General features: G+C 46.1%; 1 protein-coding gene across 1 annotated transcript in view; it reads left to right on the forward strand.

The window, feature by feature from the left end:
- Window positions 1-233: 233 nt before the first annotated feature.
- cntnap3 (contactin associated protein family member 3) overlaps window positions 234-19,159 on the forward strand; it is a gene marked incomplete at both ends in the record, with an annotated part of 430,462 nt that continues 411,536 nt past the window's right edge. The window contains 2 exons of the mRNA XM_084312145.1: window positions 234-267; window positions 440-550. Of these exons, the coding sequence (XP_084168271.1) occupies window positions 234-267; window positions 440-550 (145 nt within the window). The remainder of the gene's footprint in view (window positions 268-439; window positions 551-19,159) is intronic.

Below are 19,159 nucleotides of genomic sequence, written 5' to 3' on the forward strand. Positions count from 1 at the left end.
GGAGGGGTTTGCTTCCAAGGAATGTGTTTAAGATATAAGGGATGTCTAGGTTTCATTGTGGGCAGACAGAAACAGATTTGAGAAGTTCCATGTTTTGGAGTTGTGTCCGTAGTGAATATTCAATAAACCTTTGTTGAAACGCACCAGACGGAGTCTGACCGTCTTCCTCTTCTTCAAATAAGATATTCTACATTATTTCTGCATATGTGTACATTTGTAGTTGGGGAATTAAAATGCATATAGAAACACCTTATCCCGTCTTAGAAGGTAACCAGGATATTTAGTCTACAGTAAATGAAATATGAATTTGTGTGAAAACATGCTCCACGAGTCACCAACTTGTCTGCTCTGCTCTGTCTATCAAATATGTTCAATTAGCTAAAGATACGCCCCTCCCCCACTAATCCCTGTGCTTTCTGCTTTTCTTCCATTGGTTCAGAGGTGTGTGACAGTCCACTGGTGTCCAACCTGCCGCCATCGTCCTTCAGAAGCTCCTCCCTTTCATCGAACAGCCATGGGCCCGGCTTCGCTAAGGTCAACAGGAGAGAAGGTGAGGAATAGCTACTGTGCATGACTGGGTTGAATTCCAGAGTGTACAGTATATTGCTATATACTATATGAATGGTAAACGGTAAATGGCTGCATTTATATAACAGCTTTTATCCAAAGCGCTTTACAATTTGTTCCTCACATTTTACCCATTCACTCACACATTCACACACCGACGGCGGAGGCAACCGTGCAATTGATTGACTGATTGAACATTTTATTAACAGATTACAGAATGGGTACAATACAGTACGGCTCAATACACACAATTGTAATAGCAACAAATGCAAGGTGCCAACCTGCTCATTGGGAGCAATTAGGCAATCAGGTCTTGCTCAAGGACACTTCGACACGGTGCCCGGGAGGGGCGGGAATCAAACTGGGAACCTCCAGATTACCAGACGACTGCTCTACCTCCAGAGCCACTGTCGCACCCATATGATTTGACCAAATTCTAGACTGGCTAACATGGCTACAATTGACCACATTCACATGGTGGCCATTTTGCTCTTATGTCATGTTACATACAGGTGGAAAGGACCCAACCTGAGCATGACATAAGAGCAAAATGGCTGCCGTGTGAATATGGTCAATAGCCTTGATCCTAACCCTTGGGAGTCCGAGGGCCTGTTTGAACCCGTCGGCGGAGAACAAAAGGATTTATAATTTCTCCCAAATGCTCAAAAAGTAAAAAAATTCAAATCGGTAAAAATAAAAAAATAAAATTGTCGAGTGCTTTGAGATGTCTCCTTACTTGCTAAACTTAATACGACTTGTAAATATGTTTAATTCTTGCTCAATTGTATAGTTCTAAATTATCCCCGTATTCATGGGAACTACAACGTGTCACGTACATGCACATGCGCACACACAAACAGTGGCGTGTGCGCAGGCACGTTGTAACTTTAAATCGGTAGGGGGTGCGGCCTTTGAGACGCCACGGGGGGGGTCGCCAGATGATAAATTTTTTTTTTTTTTTTTTTTTTTTTTGCAGTCAGGCCACTGAACTTAGAAGCAGGCCAGGCCAGTGTTTCTAGTTGCACCAGCGCAATAGTTAGATAACCTAGGTGGGGAACAACCAGGAGATCACTGCAACTCACACAAGTTGGAGAACTATCTCTCTATCTCTCTCTCTTGCTCTCACACACACACAAAGGGAGCCGCATGTGATTGGTGGAGGCGGGACCCTTACAAAAAACTGCTAATCATTGACACAAGCTAGCCTGTAATAATCCCCCCCAGAAAAATCTACTTTGCATTTGATATATTGCAAATATATGCCATCACACACACTGGCATTTAAAGGGTTAGAATTATAAAATGAATATGTGGTGTTATGATCAGGGCTGAAGTTGAATACAATATTTTTACAAAAAAACTGAAAATCTATAAAAATATGTGTTGTTGCTAATCATACATATGCTAGCCTGTTTTTTAACAATCATTTGTGATGCCATCACAAACACTGGCATTTAAAGGGTACAAATAAAAAAAATCCTGCACCAGAATGCAGGAAATGAAGTCTTTGTAACAAAAACATTCCTGGTGGGGGACCCCAGACCCCCTGCTTAAAAAGTGGACTGACTGGGGCTATATTTTGCACTATATTTCCTGGCCTGAATGATTTCCCCAGTCCGGCCCTGGTTAAAAGCCTCCAATGCTTATTAGTGTGTGTGCGTTTGAACGTTTGCATGTTTCAACCATACATTTCCATTTATAAAAAAATAAATAAAAAAATTAATAATAATTAATCCTATAATAGTGGGGGTCGCGGCTCTCTGACACAGTTTTTTTTGGGTCGCGGCCTGAAAAGTTTGGGAACCCCTGGTCTAGCCTGTACCCCCCAGACATGTTGCTGGCCCCGTCAAAACAGTATCCTATCAGCCTCTCCATGGGCAGGTCGAGGCGTAAAAGTCTTTTATACACAAAAACAGCGTCTCGGCTGTTGTGTCTGGGCCGGGCATTGTAAAAACCTCAAAAGAAGTTCTGAGCTTCCAAGTTGTCATCGGCGAACTGTATATTACACGAGAATTGTGCTTTTCCAGTGAGTGACATCAGTGGTTCCGTCAGCGCTCAAGCCAAAGAATGGGCTTTTGGATGCTTTGCCTCTAATTTGTCGCTAAATATCATGGGCAAACAGCTGTAAGATTCCGTTTTGGATGTTGTTGGACATCCAGTTGTCTCTCTTTTGGAGCCAATTCTTCAACTCGGGATCAGACTCGGTGCGCACTCTTTCCATCATGAGCTGCCATAATACCCCATCCCTATTTGCATCACCCCTCAGTGGAAGCCCCTGGCGCCCGAGGGGGGGTATAGGGGAACATACTCAGTTAACTCTTCAATACCTGATGCTGAGGCTGAACCTGTCGTCTCTGTCTCTCTCTGACGTTTATCAGATTTAGTAGGACTGTCACTGGGACCGGCGGGACGTTTAGAAAAGAAATCTGATATTTTTCTTTTCTGCGAGTGAGACATTATGTGCTAGCAAAGTCTGACTACTAGCTCAAATCGACTGACTGCGCAAGCACTGTATCACAGTAGCTCAGTGGTTCGTGGCGCGTGGGAAGGGCGGGAGACGGGAGGTGAATACAATTAGTTGTTTCACCTGTCATTCAATCAGTCTGTGACAGTATGTCATCACTCGAAAATCTACTCTGCTGCAATCTTGTCGGTTTTACACATATGATTGTGTACGTACAGTAGTGTAATGAATGAATGAAAACTTTATTTAACAGATTGGAGAATGGCTACAATACAGTACGGCTCAATACACACAATATTAAAATGGTGAAGTGCTTTGAGCAGGATAAACTTATAATATACAGTGTTACAGTTATACAGTTACAGTATATAATATACAAATATATAAATACTGTCATAAAAAAAACATATATAAAAAAAAAATATATATATTATTGCCGCACCCCCCCTTCCAACGTGCATGCGTGTGCGGTTGATAGGTGTTAAATCACTGAGTGATACCAATATGCATATCATTCAGAGTGAGAGGGGGGAGGGATTGTTTGTTTCTCACATTGTCGCTGTCTGTCGTTGAACTCACTGCTCTCACCTGAAAAGCTCTCTCGACTCACAAGAATATCTCGGCCATGGGGCTGCATATTTCTCCAACAAATCATATACCGTCTATATCTATTTTCTGGTATTCCAAGTTTAGTCAGGATAATAGAACCTGCATTATCATTATCGAGAATACACTTTTCATTGGCCGTGTTTCCAGCTCCTCAGGGACCCGACTGAACGTTATGAATTAAAAGTTTATTCTGGAGCATATGAGCAAATTCAGTAACTTTCTGAACTTTCGCTTTGGATAAAAGCGTCAGCTAAATGACTAAATGTAAATGTACATATCCCTTATTAAAACGAATAACAGCCTGAAAAAACAATTCAGCCTATTCAATTGTTGTAGAATAGCTATAGCCACGCTCATTGTGTCAAAACTTTACACACAAGCAAACAAGACGCAACACTGGGAAATATACCCTGCACATATATGTCAAATTGAAACTCTACTATCAAAACCTAAACTCTGCTATCAAAACCTAACAATCCTTTGTCAAAATGGTACACACTTGCATCATATGAATACACTTTCAGATCAGCTTGAACTATGACCTCTGCCAGTGGGTCTTGTACTTCCTGACGGGCAGACCCCAGGTGGTGAGAGCAGGCAACTGCACCTCCTCATCCATCACTCTCAACATAGGGGCCCCCCAGGGCTGTGTTCTGAGTCCCCTCCTCTACTCCCTGTACACACATGACTGTGTGGCACAGCGGAACAACAACACAATCATCAAATTTGCTGATGACACAGTAGTGGTGGGCCTGATCTCTGCAAACGACGAGAGGGCCTACCTGGAAGAGGTCAAGGTTCTAGCGGGATGGTGTCAAGAGAACAGCCTCTCCCTGAACGTCAGCAAAACAAAGGAGATGATTGTGGACTTTAGGAGGTATGGGGTCAGGGACTACAGCCCCTTCAGCATCGACGGGGCACCGGTTGAGATAGTGAACAGTTTTAAGTACCTCGGAGTCCACATATTATAAAGCAAAAAAAATAAAAAATACAAAAAATATAATATTATATACACTATACTGTAAACACAGAAAATCATGCCAATTGTGCATAGGTGGGCTCATGGATCCCGCCGTCTGTTGGTGTCTGGCCACAGGACCTCATCAACATCACAAGCAATGTCTTCTCCCGCTAGGCACTGGGGAAAATATCTCCTTGCATGCCGAAACCATCCATGGATTGACCTCAACTCAATGTTGCTGCATGCCTGTTCCATTGCCTGCAGAAGAGGCATGCATGTGGTTGGCGGTCATATACACGTCATCTCCAAGCTGAAAAAAAATCCTCAATGGGGTTTAAAAATGGTGAGTAAGGGGACAAGTATACCACTTCAAATTGATTGTGGTTGGTGAACCAGGTCCGGACCAGAGCAGCCCGATGGAAACTGACATTATACCAGACAACAACAAACCTGGGCTGATCTGGTCTGTTCTGTACAACTATATTATGGAGAGCATCTAGAAATCTGATTATATGTTGGGTATTGTATGTACCTAGTTTTGCATGATGATGCAGAAGCCCTCAAAGGCTTATGGCGGCACACAATGTGATATTTCCCCCACGCTGCCCCGGGACGTGCACAATTGCCCTTTGGCCAATTATATTACGACCCCGTCATCTTACATTTACATTTACATTCAGTCATTTAGCTGACGCGTTTATCCAAATCGACTTACAAGTTCTGTACGACAAGTCATCAGGAAGGGCACAACTCTATCAGCTGAGTAACAATGTTCATCAAAGTGTTGAGTGCTACAGTGTAGGTTAGTATATTAGGACAAGTGCATGCCAGTAAGGTTAGTTAGGGTTAGTGTTGTGAAGGGCCAGATTAAACCGAATATATATATTTATTTATATATATATATTTAATTGTATTTGTATATTCTCTAATATTCCCTGATATCCCTTGTATATTCCTTGTACAATATGCATTGAATATCCATTCTAGCCTACTGAACATCCCATAATAGTCTCCATTCTACTATTGGTCGAGACCTTGGTGCCAGGCTGCCATACCCCTCAGACCCAGTTCAAACGTACCGCTCCACATGTACGAACAAGTCCTAGTTCCGCGTAGGAATCTGGCTACCGCACCACTAATGGGACTATTTGTTCATAGTGCGTATATATACTGCGCTACTAAAGTAGGACTTCCTTTTCAGTCCAGTTTCTTACCCTCCAATAGAGTCACAGACGTAAAGCCTCCCCGCGACGCCACGTGTGGGAGTAAGGCCAAGTTCGCCTACCATCGGTATTGAGACATCGTGTATATTAATATTTGAATAGTCATATTTGGCACTATATCGTCGAGTTGGACGTAGTCTATTAAGCTAATAATAGTCTGTTAATATATAGTGCTTCGTGCGGTGAGAATACTACCGTAGTCAGTACCCCATCGTTTCGGGCAGAGAACTGGCTGCTTACCCAGGGTGGTTGACCCCACGTGAAGCTGCACCCGAGGAGCCCCAGAGCCGACGAGCGAGTGGACCTGCATACCGGATTATTCTACCGACGACAACCCGCCTTCCCAGGCACGGATTATGCTTTGTGTACAGTGATTATTCCATGGATAAAGACCCCCGACACTGCCGTGTGTTGGAACCCCCCCCCCCTGGAGAGGACGCAAGGTGAGGAGACGCTCTGCAAGACGAGGTCGCTTCACGTCTCTCCCCCGTGGACCGGAGAGAGCCGGCCCACAAAGAGTCCACCTGCTTTCATCTGTGGTCCAAGGATCGCCGGCGCATTGAACGGCACTACAGTGGGTTCACCTGGGATACCCTTGGCCGGATGAGGCAGCCGGATTCTACCCCCCCCCCCCCTCCTACTCCTGTCGGCTTACAAGCGACCGGATTAACCCCCCCTAGTGTGTCCAGTATATAATCATTAAAGTATCATTGCTGTTATTCCTTAAACTATTCCAGGTTGTATATGTACCACCTGCGCCTTCAGAGATTGGACATTCTCTATTGATATACCGACGAATACTCTTGCCATAAAAGTGCATACTAATTCCATTCATAAATGTGATTGATTTGATTAAGTGCTTGTTCTACACACCATCGCTGTGTAGAAATAAAGACCTGTTTCTAATTCGTACATTTGTGTTGGATCCGTTTCATCTACGTGACAGTGTTCATCATAATATATTTATGCCGTGTACTGGGTGGCCGAATATTAAGTACAAAGGTAGTGGTAGTAAGTATCATATCTAGTAATACAGTCAGGGAATTGTACCCCTCAGTTACAATTGGTCCTTCGAGCCGGATGGTAATTAGTGTAATATTAATATAGTGTTATTAATATTGAAATGGCCTATGATGAACACTCCACGAAACGATCCTCCTAACCAACGCCCGCAGCGCGAACGACGGCTCCCTCAGTACTTAGAGGCCTACGCTGTCAGTCAACAACCTAGTCTTCTACTAACAGTAAACGCGGTAAAACTAGAAAGTAAAAGTATGTCTAACCCCAACGCCCAGACTACCCCGACCATAGAGGCCCCTACGGGCTCTAATGTAACTGACCAAGTTCACGGTGGGGACCAGTGGGAACCAGACATGACTTCACACCCCGCCAGTACTGAAGAAGTAGTCCCCGATGAGTCCCGGGAGGAATACAACGCTACCGAGAGAGAACTCGGCACGGAAGAAGACGGGGAGAGCACCGTGGAGATAGAGCTCCAAGGCTCCGCAAGGAGTACCCCGAGGGAAGGCTCCCCTATACAACCGCCTTCTCCCAGCGAGGCAGAGAGGACCCTACAGCAGGCCTTCCTCATCAGCCTGAACGCCGCTGCTGAACGCGACCGACTGCAGATCCAGCAGCGAAGCAAACACGAGCAGATACGTCTAGAAATAAGACGCATTCAGATGGAAGAGAATGTGGCCCGAGAACGAGCCGGTGCTCAACGGGACGCAGCGTGCGACAGACAGCAGTCGCAACTAATAGAACAGCTGATCAGACGGACAACACCCTCTCCCTCCGCCAGAGGCTCCAGGAACTCGTCTAGACACACCTCCAGGGCGGCATCCCCTAGCCGAGTAAACAACCCTGAACTTGACCAACAGACGAGGTCTATACCCCCCACAGACCACCTCCCCCCACCGGTCCAAGCGAGACCTAGCAACCGGGAAGGAGCAGCATATCCTGTGGAGAGGCTAAACCAGAGACTACAAGCACTGGATGACCTAACTGAAGACGGAGAGGAAGAGGAGGAGAACCACGCCCGACGACAGCACAGTACTCTACCGGACCAGGAGGTCCGGTACAGCCCAGGCTATACTCCCGCGGAGCTGCGCTACAGACCCCCGACTCTATACACGGGTGAGCACGACCCGCACCGAGGAACAGCACCTGGACAAGCGGGCCATGGTACACTGCCGGTACCAGCCCATACCAAGGAGCGGGAGGAGACTCGCCTAGGAGGCCTCTCCCCCAACGCTCGCCGATGTATCCACAGTCAGCGTCATACATTGGCACGCCTATGGTACCCGACTTCACCCAAGAGAACCGGGCCCAGTATACAGAACTCCGCATGTGTCTGGAGACCATGTTGGTGGATGTATTGGATGAACGCCACAAATACGCCATCCTACTGAAGCACTTAAAGGTGCCCCGCGCACATAATATAGCGCTCGCCTACGCGACTTCCACCACCCCATACACAGCAGCGCTGGTAGCATTGGACCAGAGGTATGGGCGCATATGGGATTACGTGATCCAGGAGATCCGACACATCGACCGCTTACCCCCAGCAATAGACAATCGAGCACTGGACGACCTGTCCATCATAGTGCAGTCCCTGGTAGGGATGTTGGGAGCGCAAAGAGAGAAGGGGAGGCATGAACTTTACGCCAACTCAAATGTGGAAAGGATTCTGGAGAAGCTGCCGCCCGCTCGTCAGGAGCGCTTTAGGCGGCAGAGGGACCACAGAGACCCGAATGGCCCCGAACCGAACCTCCTCGATCTAGCAGACTTCCTGGCGAGAGAAGTCAGCAGACCACGGCTAGATACATTCGGACGGAGCACCCCTGGCTCCAGAGAAGGAACCAGACGACTAAATGATGGAAGAAGATCGGTGACCGTGATGCACCAATCGGAGTCAGTACCGAACAGCAGGAGCCACAGTACCCCCTCCAGAACGGAGAAGTGGAAGATAGTGTGCCCCTACTGTGAGAAAGAACACTGGCTAGCGCAATGTGACTCCTTCCCCAAGCTGAACGCGGAGGAAGCAAGTCAATGGATAAAGTCCAACAAGCGCTGCTTTCGCTGTGCGCGCTCACACATGGCAGCCGAATGCCGCTTAAAGAAAAGGTGCACCAAGTGCGATGGAGCCCATCTGGACATACTTCACGACAGTAACAGACGGCGCCCTTCACCCGCACCATCCAGCCGCAAAGCGAGCGTCATGTACATCGATCCCGCCAGCAGCAGTGGAGCCCGAGTACTCCTAAAAGTAGTGCGTGTGAAACTAAGCTACCAGAATAAAGTCCTGGACACTTACGCCGTCCTCGATGACGGGTCAGAGAAGACCCTGCTGCTCGCCTCCGCTGCGGCCCAGCTAGGGCTGCGGGGAAGCGAAACCCAAATGACAATTCGGACAATAAGACGAGATTTGAAGACGATAAAGGGCGAGAATGTCTCATTCTCTATCGCAGCAAGCGGCCAGCCTGAGCGACGGTACCAGATTGCAGACGCTTTCACCAGCCAAGAAATAGGACTGTCGCGGTACACATACCCCGTCGCCAAGCTGATGGAGAAATATGCACATCTGCGCAAGTTACCGATCCCGCTCATAGACAATGCTATGCCGACCCTGTTGATAGGCTCCGACCATGCAGACCTCATTGTCCCGATAGACCGGGTTCATACCGGACCCCGAGGCTGTCCTGCAGCAGTCGAGACCCGCTTGGGATGGACTCTCCAAGGCCCGCTCGCCAAATCTCTCAACCGAAGTACAGCCACTAGATGTCTCCACTCCCGAGTCACAGAGGGAGAAACCGCACTCCTGCAACACGTAGAGCGGCTATGGACCTTGGAACAAATGCCCTTTAAGAACGGAAAGAAAGACATTCGCTCTAAAGATGACATTTACGCCATTCACCTCCTCGAGACAGGGACCAAGAGAGTCCCGGTCAACGGCGTGTTGAGATACGCCACGCCACTCCTGCGGCGAGAAGGAATGCCTACTTTCCACGCCAAGACAGACGCCACAGAACGGTACCTGCTGAACACGGAGCGGCGCTTAGCCAAGAACCCCGCCCAAGAGAGTGTATACCGCGCTGAGATTGAGAAGCTCATCACAGCGGGACACGTCACAAAGATGGACATTAAAGAGGCTGACCAGACCACTGAATCGTGGTACGTGCCTCACCACAAGGTCCATCACAACGGTAAAGACCGCATAGTATTTAACTGCAGCTACCAGATCGGATCCCAAAATCTGAATAAAGAGTTACTGCCCGGTCCCACACTCGGCCCCTCCCTACTCGGCGTTCTACTCCGCTTCCGCCAGGAAAAGGTGGCCATCAGCGGGGACATTAAAGGAATGTTCCTGCAGGTGAGATTAGTAGAGGCGGACAAGCCCCTGTTACGGTTCCTATGGAGAGAGAAGCCAGGAGATGAGCACCCAGCCATCTACCAATGGGAAGTCCTCCCCTTCGGAACGACGTGCAGCCCCTGCTGTGCTACATTTGCACTACAGAAACATGTAGCAGAGGACCCAGCAGCGGACGAAGAGGTCCGACACAGCGTAAAGAACAGCTTCTACGTAGACAACTGTCTACAAAGCCTTTCAACCCAAGAAGAAGCCGAGGCTCTCCTGATTAAACTCCGCGCCTCATTGATCAAAGGCGGCTTTGATCTCAGGCAGTGGGCCAGCAGCGATCCGCAAGTACTGCGCAGCCTCTCCTCCGAGGACAAGGCAGCCAGCAGCGAGACCTGGATGGCTACAATCCCGGGAGAAGCCCAGGAGATGACCCTGGGATTGGTGTGGCGATTCAAAACAGATTCGCTTCACTACAGACACAAGCCCCTGACTACGGAGCAGGGAAGGCTGGCGGCGGCGCCGACCACCAGACGGAGTGTGTACACAACACTCGCCCGACAATATGACCCGCTAGGATGTATTCTACCGTACACCACCAGGGCAAAAATGATTGTACGAGCATTGTGGGACAAGGACCAGGGCTGGGACGACCCCATTCCCGCACACCTTGCATCCACCTGGAGAGAGTGGGAGATGGAGCTCCACTCACTCCCAGGCGTTAATATGCGCCGAAGCTACTTCCCACCCACGGTGAGGCCAGGGACATGTAAAATGGACTTACACGTCTTCAGTGACGCCTCAGAGGTCGCATACGGATCAGTAGCCTACTTGCGGGCCCAAGACCAGGGGGGAGAGATCTACACAGCATTTGTCCTCGCCCGCTCGAGAATAGCCCCACGCAAGCAACAATCTATCCCACGTCTAGAGCTCTGCGCAGCCCTAGCCGGAGCGCACCTAGCCACGCTCATCCAACGTGAGCTCACCATACCGGTGTCTAGAACAATCCTGTGGTCAGATTCCACGACAGTACTCGCCTGGATCAAATCGGACTCATGCAAGTACAAAGTCTTCGTAGGAGTCAGAGTCACCGAGATTCAAGAGTTAACCGGAGAAACAGAGTGGCGCTACGTTGATACAAAACAGAACCCAGCTGACGTCATCACCCGGGGGATGCCCCTGGATGACCTCACCCGTCGCAATGTCTACAGTAACGGCCCAGCATTCCTAAAGCTCCCGGAAGGAGAGTGGCCCACGCCTATCCCGAGGGAAGCCAGTCAGGAGGAGGCTGAGAATAAGAAGCCTGTGTTCTGTGGATTGAGCACTGTTATCTCCGCAGACCCCAACACACTCCTGACGGGGCGGCTAGATCCTGCATTACCACAGACAATGTACCGACCTGAAGAAGCGAACGGCCGACGAATGTGGAGGTACAGCCAAGTATTAGCCGACAAGTTTTGGAACAGTTTCCTACTGCACTACCTACCGTCTCTACAGACCCGCCAGAAGTGGGTAAAGGAGAGAGACAATTTGACAGAAGGAACAGTCGTCATGATTATTGATCAATCACTGCCCAGAGCTATGTGGCCGGCCGGCCGCGTAAGCAAAGTGATCACCGGTGCCGACGGCAAGGTCCGAGCAGCTGAAGTGCTCGTCCAGGGTCGCACTTACACCCGTCCCGTGGCGAGGCTCATCGAACTGCCTTGACTCCCAGACACAATCGATGATGACCATGACCCTACAACCCTATGACTTTGTGAAGTTGACTGACCCCTACAGCAAACCCTTATGTGTAAATAGACAACGCGATTAATCTGTCTCTGTTTAACTGATTAGGTCTGGGACCAATCAGGGGGTGGCTGTTGTGAAGGGCCAGATTAAACCGAATATATATATTTATTTATATATATATATTTAATTGTATTTGTATATTCTCTAATATTCCCTGATATCCCTTGTATATTCCTTGTACAATATGCATTGAATATCCATTCTAGCCTACTGAACATCCCATAATAGTCTCCATTCTACTATTGGTCGAGACCTTGGTGCCAGGCTGCCATACCCCTCAGACCCAGTTCAAACGTACCGCTCCACATGTACGAACAAGTCCTAGTTCCGCGTAGGAATCTGGCTACCGCACCACTAATGGGACTATTTGTTCATAGTGCGTATATATACTGCGCTACTAAAGTAGGACTTCCTTTTCAGTCCAGTTTCTTACCCTCCAATAGAGTCACAGACGTAAAGCCTCCCCGCGACGCCACGTGTGGGAGTAAGGCCAAGTTCGCCTACCATCGGTATTGAGACATCATGTATATTAATATTTGAATAGTCATATTTGGCACTATATCGTCGAGTTGGACGTAGTCTATTAAGCTAATAATAGTCTGTTAATACATAGTGCTTCGTGCGGTGAGAATACTACCGTAGTCAGTACCCCATCGTTTCGGGCAGAGAACTGGCTGCTTACCCAGGGTGGTTGACCCCACGTGAAGCTGCACCCGAGGAGCCCCAGAGCCGACGAGCGAGTGGACCTGCATACCGGATTATTCTACCGACGACAACCCGCCTTCCCAGGCACGGATTATGCTTTGTGTACAGTGATTATTCCATGGATAAAGACCCCCGACACTGCCGTGTGTTGGAACCCCCCCCCCTGGAGAGGACGCAAGGTGAGGAGACGCTCTGCAAGACGAGGTCGCTTCACGTCTCTCCCCCGTGGACCGGAGAGAGCCGGCCCACAAAGAGTCCACCTGCTTTCATCTGTGGTCCAAGGATCGCCGGCGCATTGAACGGCACTACAGTGGGTTCACCTGGGATACCCTTGGCCGGATGAGGCAGCCGGATTCTACCCCCCCCCCCCTCCTACTCCTGTCGGCTTACAAGCGACCGGATTAACCCCCCCTAGTGTGTCCAGTATATAATCATTAAAGTATCATTGCTGTTATTCCTTAAACTATTCCAGGTCGTATATGTACCACCTGCGCCTTCAGAGATTGGACATTCTCTATTGATATACCGACGAATACTCTTGCCATAAAAGTGCATACTAATTCCATTCATAAATGTGATTGATTTGATTAAGTGCTTGTTCTACACACCATCGCTGTGTAGAAATAAAGACCTGTTTCTAATTCGTACATTTGTGTTGGATCCGTTTCATCTACGTGACAGTGTTCATCATAATATATTTATGCCGTGTACTGGGTGGCCGAATATTAAGTACAAAGGTAGTGGTAGTAAGTATCATATCTAGTAATACAGTCAGGGAATTGTACCCCTCAGTTACAGTTAGATTTGAATTAGTCTTGTTTTGCTTAGGTTAAATCCAGCCTCATCGATGCAAATAAATTCATGCGGCTGTGCAGCTCCATCCATGGCCATGATTCTCTGTAACAAAAAATACATATTGTGGATGGCATTACAGTACTCAAAACACACGACTACTACAGTGCTACACATACAGAACCTCCACCCCATCACACAGGTACCTGTGTAGCTCTCTGAATCGATCCATGTGGTACTGATACAATAGTGCATATTCAGCTGTTACTGGATTTCACCAATACTGTATTGTAAATGTAAAGGACTGTAACACTTACCCGTACATATTCACGTCGAAGTCCTTTGACCCTGACACTGTTCCTCTCAAATGGGACCATGTAAAGTTGCTTCCTGGTGATGTTGTGCTTTACCAAGATGTGTCTGGTGATGCTGACATGGTTGATGTTGTTGAAGACTTGCCTATCTGCAAGTATTTGTTGCCGTAGCTAGTGGAGATGGATTGCATTGTCTGCTCTCACTAGGTCCACAACGGCAAGTTCCTGCTGTTGTGTGAACAGGCTTGGCGTCCACCCCCAGAAGGTCTTCTAGTCATTCTAGAGAAATACAACCACAAATTGTTATTGGTTTGCTTCTTTTTCTTACAGTACTATATACTGTACTTTACTGTATATACTGTACCATCCACTGTACTGAAACATCTCAATATAATTAATCATGGTATGCTGCAAAAAGGAGCATTAGCACCCTGCAATACAGTACATGGTAATGTGATATGGTACAGTGCTGTAAATACCAGTAGAGTAGAAAGTAGAGAGGAACGAATTCGGTACTTTTGAGGTACCGAACATAAACACGTCCGTACTACAGAGTATCGATTCAAGTGAGATAGCGGAATTTTATATATATATTTTTTTTACTTTTTTGTTTTACTTTTCATGTCAACGTTCACACGCACAATATATGCTTACCTAGGATTTGACTTGATTCAACAACAAAGCAGTCGGAGCAATGGCAAGCCGAAAACTGTCGAAATTGTAGTTATTTGAAGTTTGGATATTTTTTTTCACGACTGAGGTAGGTAAATTACATTTCTTGAGACTAAAGTACCGAAAATAAGGTACTGTTGGGTACCGGTATCGATTCACAGGTACCGGTACCGTATCGGTTCAAATGTGAAAGGTACCCATCGCTAGAAGACATACCTGTTTTCCAGTTGGAATGTTCTTATTATGGATGCCACTGTGAAGCAGCTTAGATTAGGGTGGACTATCTGCCCAGCTTCCCTCATAGTCAGGCCATGGTTGATGACATGGTCCACCAAAGTTGCTCTTATATCATCACAAATAGTGGTTCGTGGGCGGCTAAGTGGCGCAGTGGGCAAAGCGCTCGCCACTAACACAGGAGATGCTGGGTTCGAGCCCAGCTCTCGGCGTTGCTACCAGCTTGGCTGGTCGTTCATACTAACACCATTGGCAGTGTTAGGGGTGGGAAAGCTGGTGGGTGGGGATTGGACGTTGTGTACGGTTGGTGCGCCTTTACAGCAGAATCAGGAAGTAACGGGGGCAGCGTGAGCCTCCCACGCGTTACTCCTCGCCAATGAGAGATCGCGCTGTACGGGTGAAAAGATGCAACAGCTGCCTCCTCGTGTACCGGAGGGGACACGTGATGCAAGGCTTGGTCCTCACTGCAGCCGACCAGTGGGAGGCATAGTCTAGCAACGTTCAAGACAGGGGAGGGGAGAATTGAAGGGAGAATTGGCGAGGCAAAATTGGGATGTGAGAAAAATAGAAAATAAGGAGAAAAAGTGGATAAAAAAAAAGAAATAGTGGTCCGTGCATGGCCTCCTCTACCTTGACCTCTTCCTCCTCCTCTTCCTCCTCCTCTTCCTCTTCCTCTTCCTCTACCTCTGCCTCTGCCTCTCACTCTCCCTGCATCCATGCTTGTGACGTTCTCGAAATGGCTAAACTGAGGCCTTTTTGTAGCTGGCTGATTGGTGTTCAGTTTTGAAGTAAGTAAGTAAGTACTTTCAGGTGTGTATCTGAGTGGTTGCAATTACCCGATGTGTTTTGTATTTTGGATACATGTGTTTTCCAAATGGCACCCTGAGATTTCATTTTTGAACGAAGTGTCTTATGTATGAAATAGAGTGTAGTATGCAGGACCAAGTGTGTTGCATAAAGGAGCAAGTGTGTTGCAGAATTGCAATTAAAGTGCAAAGCAGCACTTTTGTTTAAGGTATGGGTATAATGTGTTTGAGGTATTGTAACAAAAACTTCAAGTTGTGTTACTTTGGTCTAAGCATGGGTCTATAGTGTTCAAGCAATGGGCAAAAACTGTAATAGCCCTAATAATAGTAAAAGTGTTTCCCACAGGATTTTGTGAGACTGTGGTGGGTGAACCTCAGCCCCTCTATGGGGGTCCGGATGCATGCCCCCCATACATTTTTTTTGGTACATTTTAAAGTTAAATGTACCTATATGTTTTAGGCATGGTCATATAATATGCTATCTAGCTTGTGTGTCACTCTAGGGCTAGGCCTCCTGCTGGGTCCAGTCATTGGAATAACAAAGGAACGACAGACTAGAAACTGGGCCTTTGTTCCAGGTGTTCCAGGTGTGAATTGGTCTAGTGACATTGATCAGATTGAATTCTGGGAGTGTAGTTTTTTCATCAGATAACTGAATTCACTTGGATCCTTTCCAACTCCTGTGCTGGAATGTAGTTAGGATTTTACCAGAATGTTTGATAGGACATTGATTGAAAACTATCGGCTCAAATTTTACAATTGATGGCTTATTTTGAAGGTATGAACCTGTAGTTTTATATTATGTAACAAAAAAAATTCTGAGGAGGATGAGCTAGTTAGCTCAGACTCCTAAGGGTTAAGACATTGGAACAGTTATCATGGCAGCATATACGTGTGTTCTTTGTAGTCCAGCATTTACATAACCTTGTCCTTGGCCTAACCACACTGCACTTGACTAAACATTGTTCCAGTTTAAGAAGTCTAGCCGATTATGCTCCTCCTCCTTAAGACATTTCACAATTCTTTGTTTTACATAATATGAAGCTACAGGTTCATACCTTTAAAATAAGCCATCAATTGTAAAATTCGATCAGATAGTTTTTAATCAATGTCCTATGAGACATTCTTGTACAATCCTTACCAATTTGCAGCAGGAGGGACTGAAAGAATTCAGTGAATTCAGCTAAATGAAAAGAGAATACACTCCTTCCCAGAATGCAATGTGATGTCAATGTCAATGTCACTAGACCAATTCACACCTGGAACAAAGGCCCAGTTTATAGTATTTTGTTCCTTTTGTTATTCCAATGACTGGGCCCAGGCATGCCTACAGTGACAACACTTTGATTTGATGCCATGTACACACGTTAGATATATAGAGGTGAATACATTAGACATATAACACATTAGATATATAATAGTATAGTAATATAATATATAATATAAGAGAGAGAGAGCGAGAGAGAGAGATAGAGAGAGAGAGATAGATAGAGAGAGATAGAGAGAGAGAGAGAGAGAGAGAGAGAGAGAGAGAGAGAGAGAGAGAGAGAAAGATAGATACAGAGATATAGACAGAGAGAGAGATCCTCCTGATTAGCTGTTGTCAGGTTACCCGTTACACGAACGGCTACTCTCATCTTTTTTTATTGTTATTCGTTTTCAATCTAAACCGTTTGGGATTGTTTTCCCCTTTTAAAATTTGGACCAATCGGTATTGTCTCCGCCGAGCAGCGGAGATAACAGCAGCGGAGATTGTCATTTCACCTGGGTTTGATGCATCTGAACCAATCACGTTGTCAGAAATCTGCTCCAGTCAATGGGAGCTCGTTGTTTGTGGCAACCAAAGTGCGTAAAATATAGGCTATGCGGTGCGTAAAATTGGCTATAGCCATTCTACAACAATTGAATAGGCTGAATTGTTTTTTCATGCTGTTATTCGTTTTAATAAGAGATATGTACATCTACATTTACATTTAGTCATTTAGCTGACGCTTTTATCCAAAGCGACTTACAAGTTCAGAAAGTTACTGAATTTGCTCATATGCTCCAGAATAAACTTTTAATTCATAATGTTCAGTCGGGTCCCTGAGGAGCTGGAAACACGGCCAATGAAAAGTGTATTCTCGATAATGATAATGCAGGTTCTATTATCCTGACTAAACTTGGAATACCAGAAAATAGATATAGACGGTATATGATTTGTTGGAGAAATATGCAGCCTCCTGGCCGAGATATCCTCGCGAGTCGAGAGAGCTTTTCAGCTGAGAGCAGTGAGTTCAATGACAGACAGCGACAATGTGAGAAACAAACAATCCCTCCCCCCTCTCGCTCTGAATGATATGCATATTGGTATCACTCAGTGATTTAACACCTATCAACCGCACACGCCGCTGTTTGTGTGTGCGCGTGTGCATGTATGTGCACAACATGATATCACTCACAATACCCATTGTCTCATATTTCAACAAAGGTAAACATATTATTTACCAATGCTCGATCTGGACAAAACCTGTGACATACTGGTTAAACAATCTCAGCCACAACAGAACAGGACATCCACATAGATACACCTCTGTAAACTTGTTCATTTCATAAAACGTATATTTGTTCCGTTCATGGTAATGCACAACTCCACAAAAGCACAACAGCATAATTTTATAATAAAAAGCACCTCCCAATTGTTCACATTCCATGAGTGAAAAGGAGCAGGGAGAAGAAAGTCTATAGAAATATGGTGGTGCACTGTCTCTTCACCTAATTTCCTGTCTCTGACTGTCCTGTCCACAATAAACGAGAAATGCCCTAAAAAAGGAAATATATGGTGTGTCAATTACAGATAAGCAATACTTACAATAGTAAGTGAAATTGTCATAGGGAAAGCTATTACCCCTCAACTTTCTTGAACTGAAAGATAGTTGTAGGGGAGAACGGGGGACGTTGTCACACTTTTTACTCTAGTGTGAATTGATCATAATCAAAACATCTTTCAAGCTTAAGATGTTGGCTTGAAATGTGTATCCCTCTCATTTTCCAACATATTGTAACAAAGAGTTAATCACCTATCAAAGACACTCTGACACATTGTGACAACCAACCCCATCATGGGGATGGTTGTCACACACTATGGGGTTGGTTGTCACCATGTGTTTTAAAACTTTTAATGGGAAAATCTTAAAAAGAAGACAAGATTTAGATTTCAGATAACGATTGAAGAAGTGCGTCTTTAGTCGATGGCGAAAGATTGGACGGGTTTCGGCTGTCCTAACTGGGGTGGGTAGTTCATTCCACCATTGTGGGGCAAGGACTGAGAATAGACAAGAAGGCAGAACTAAATTTGAAAGTTTAATTGCATTGACAAGTTGACAAATACATAACTTAATGCATCTTAATGAACATAAACAGGAAACACATCTTTAGGCCATCCTATATAACAAAATAAGAACACAATAATAGCCTACACAACATGTGACAACCAACCCCAAATAAAATGTGACAACCAACCCCAACTGGAATGTCTTGATAACATCAAGGCTAACAGCCATGTAGTTAGCTAGCTAACAACAATCTAAACTATAGCTATCCCTTCACACTTTTTTTAAAAGTTTTTGATCCACTTTTTCCCAATTTTGTATTATCCAATTCTTCCCTCCCCTGTCTTGACCGT

This window comes from Notolepis coatsorum (assembly GCF_963971535.1).
Source record: "Notolepis coatsorum genome assembly, chromosome: 4".
Classification (NCBI taxonomy): Eukaryota; Metazoa; Chordata; class Actinopteri; order Aulopiformes; family Paralepididae; genus Notolepis; species Notolepis coatsorum.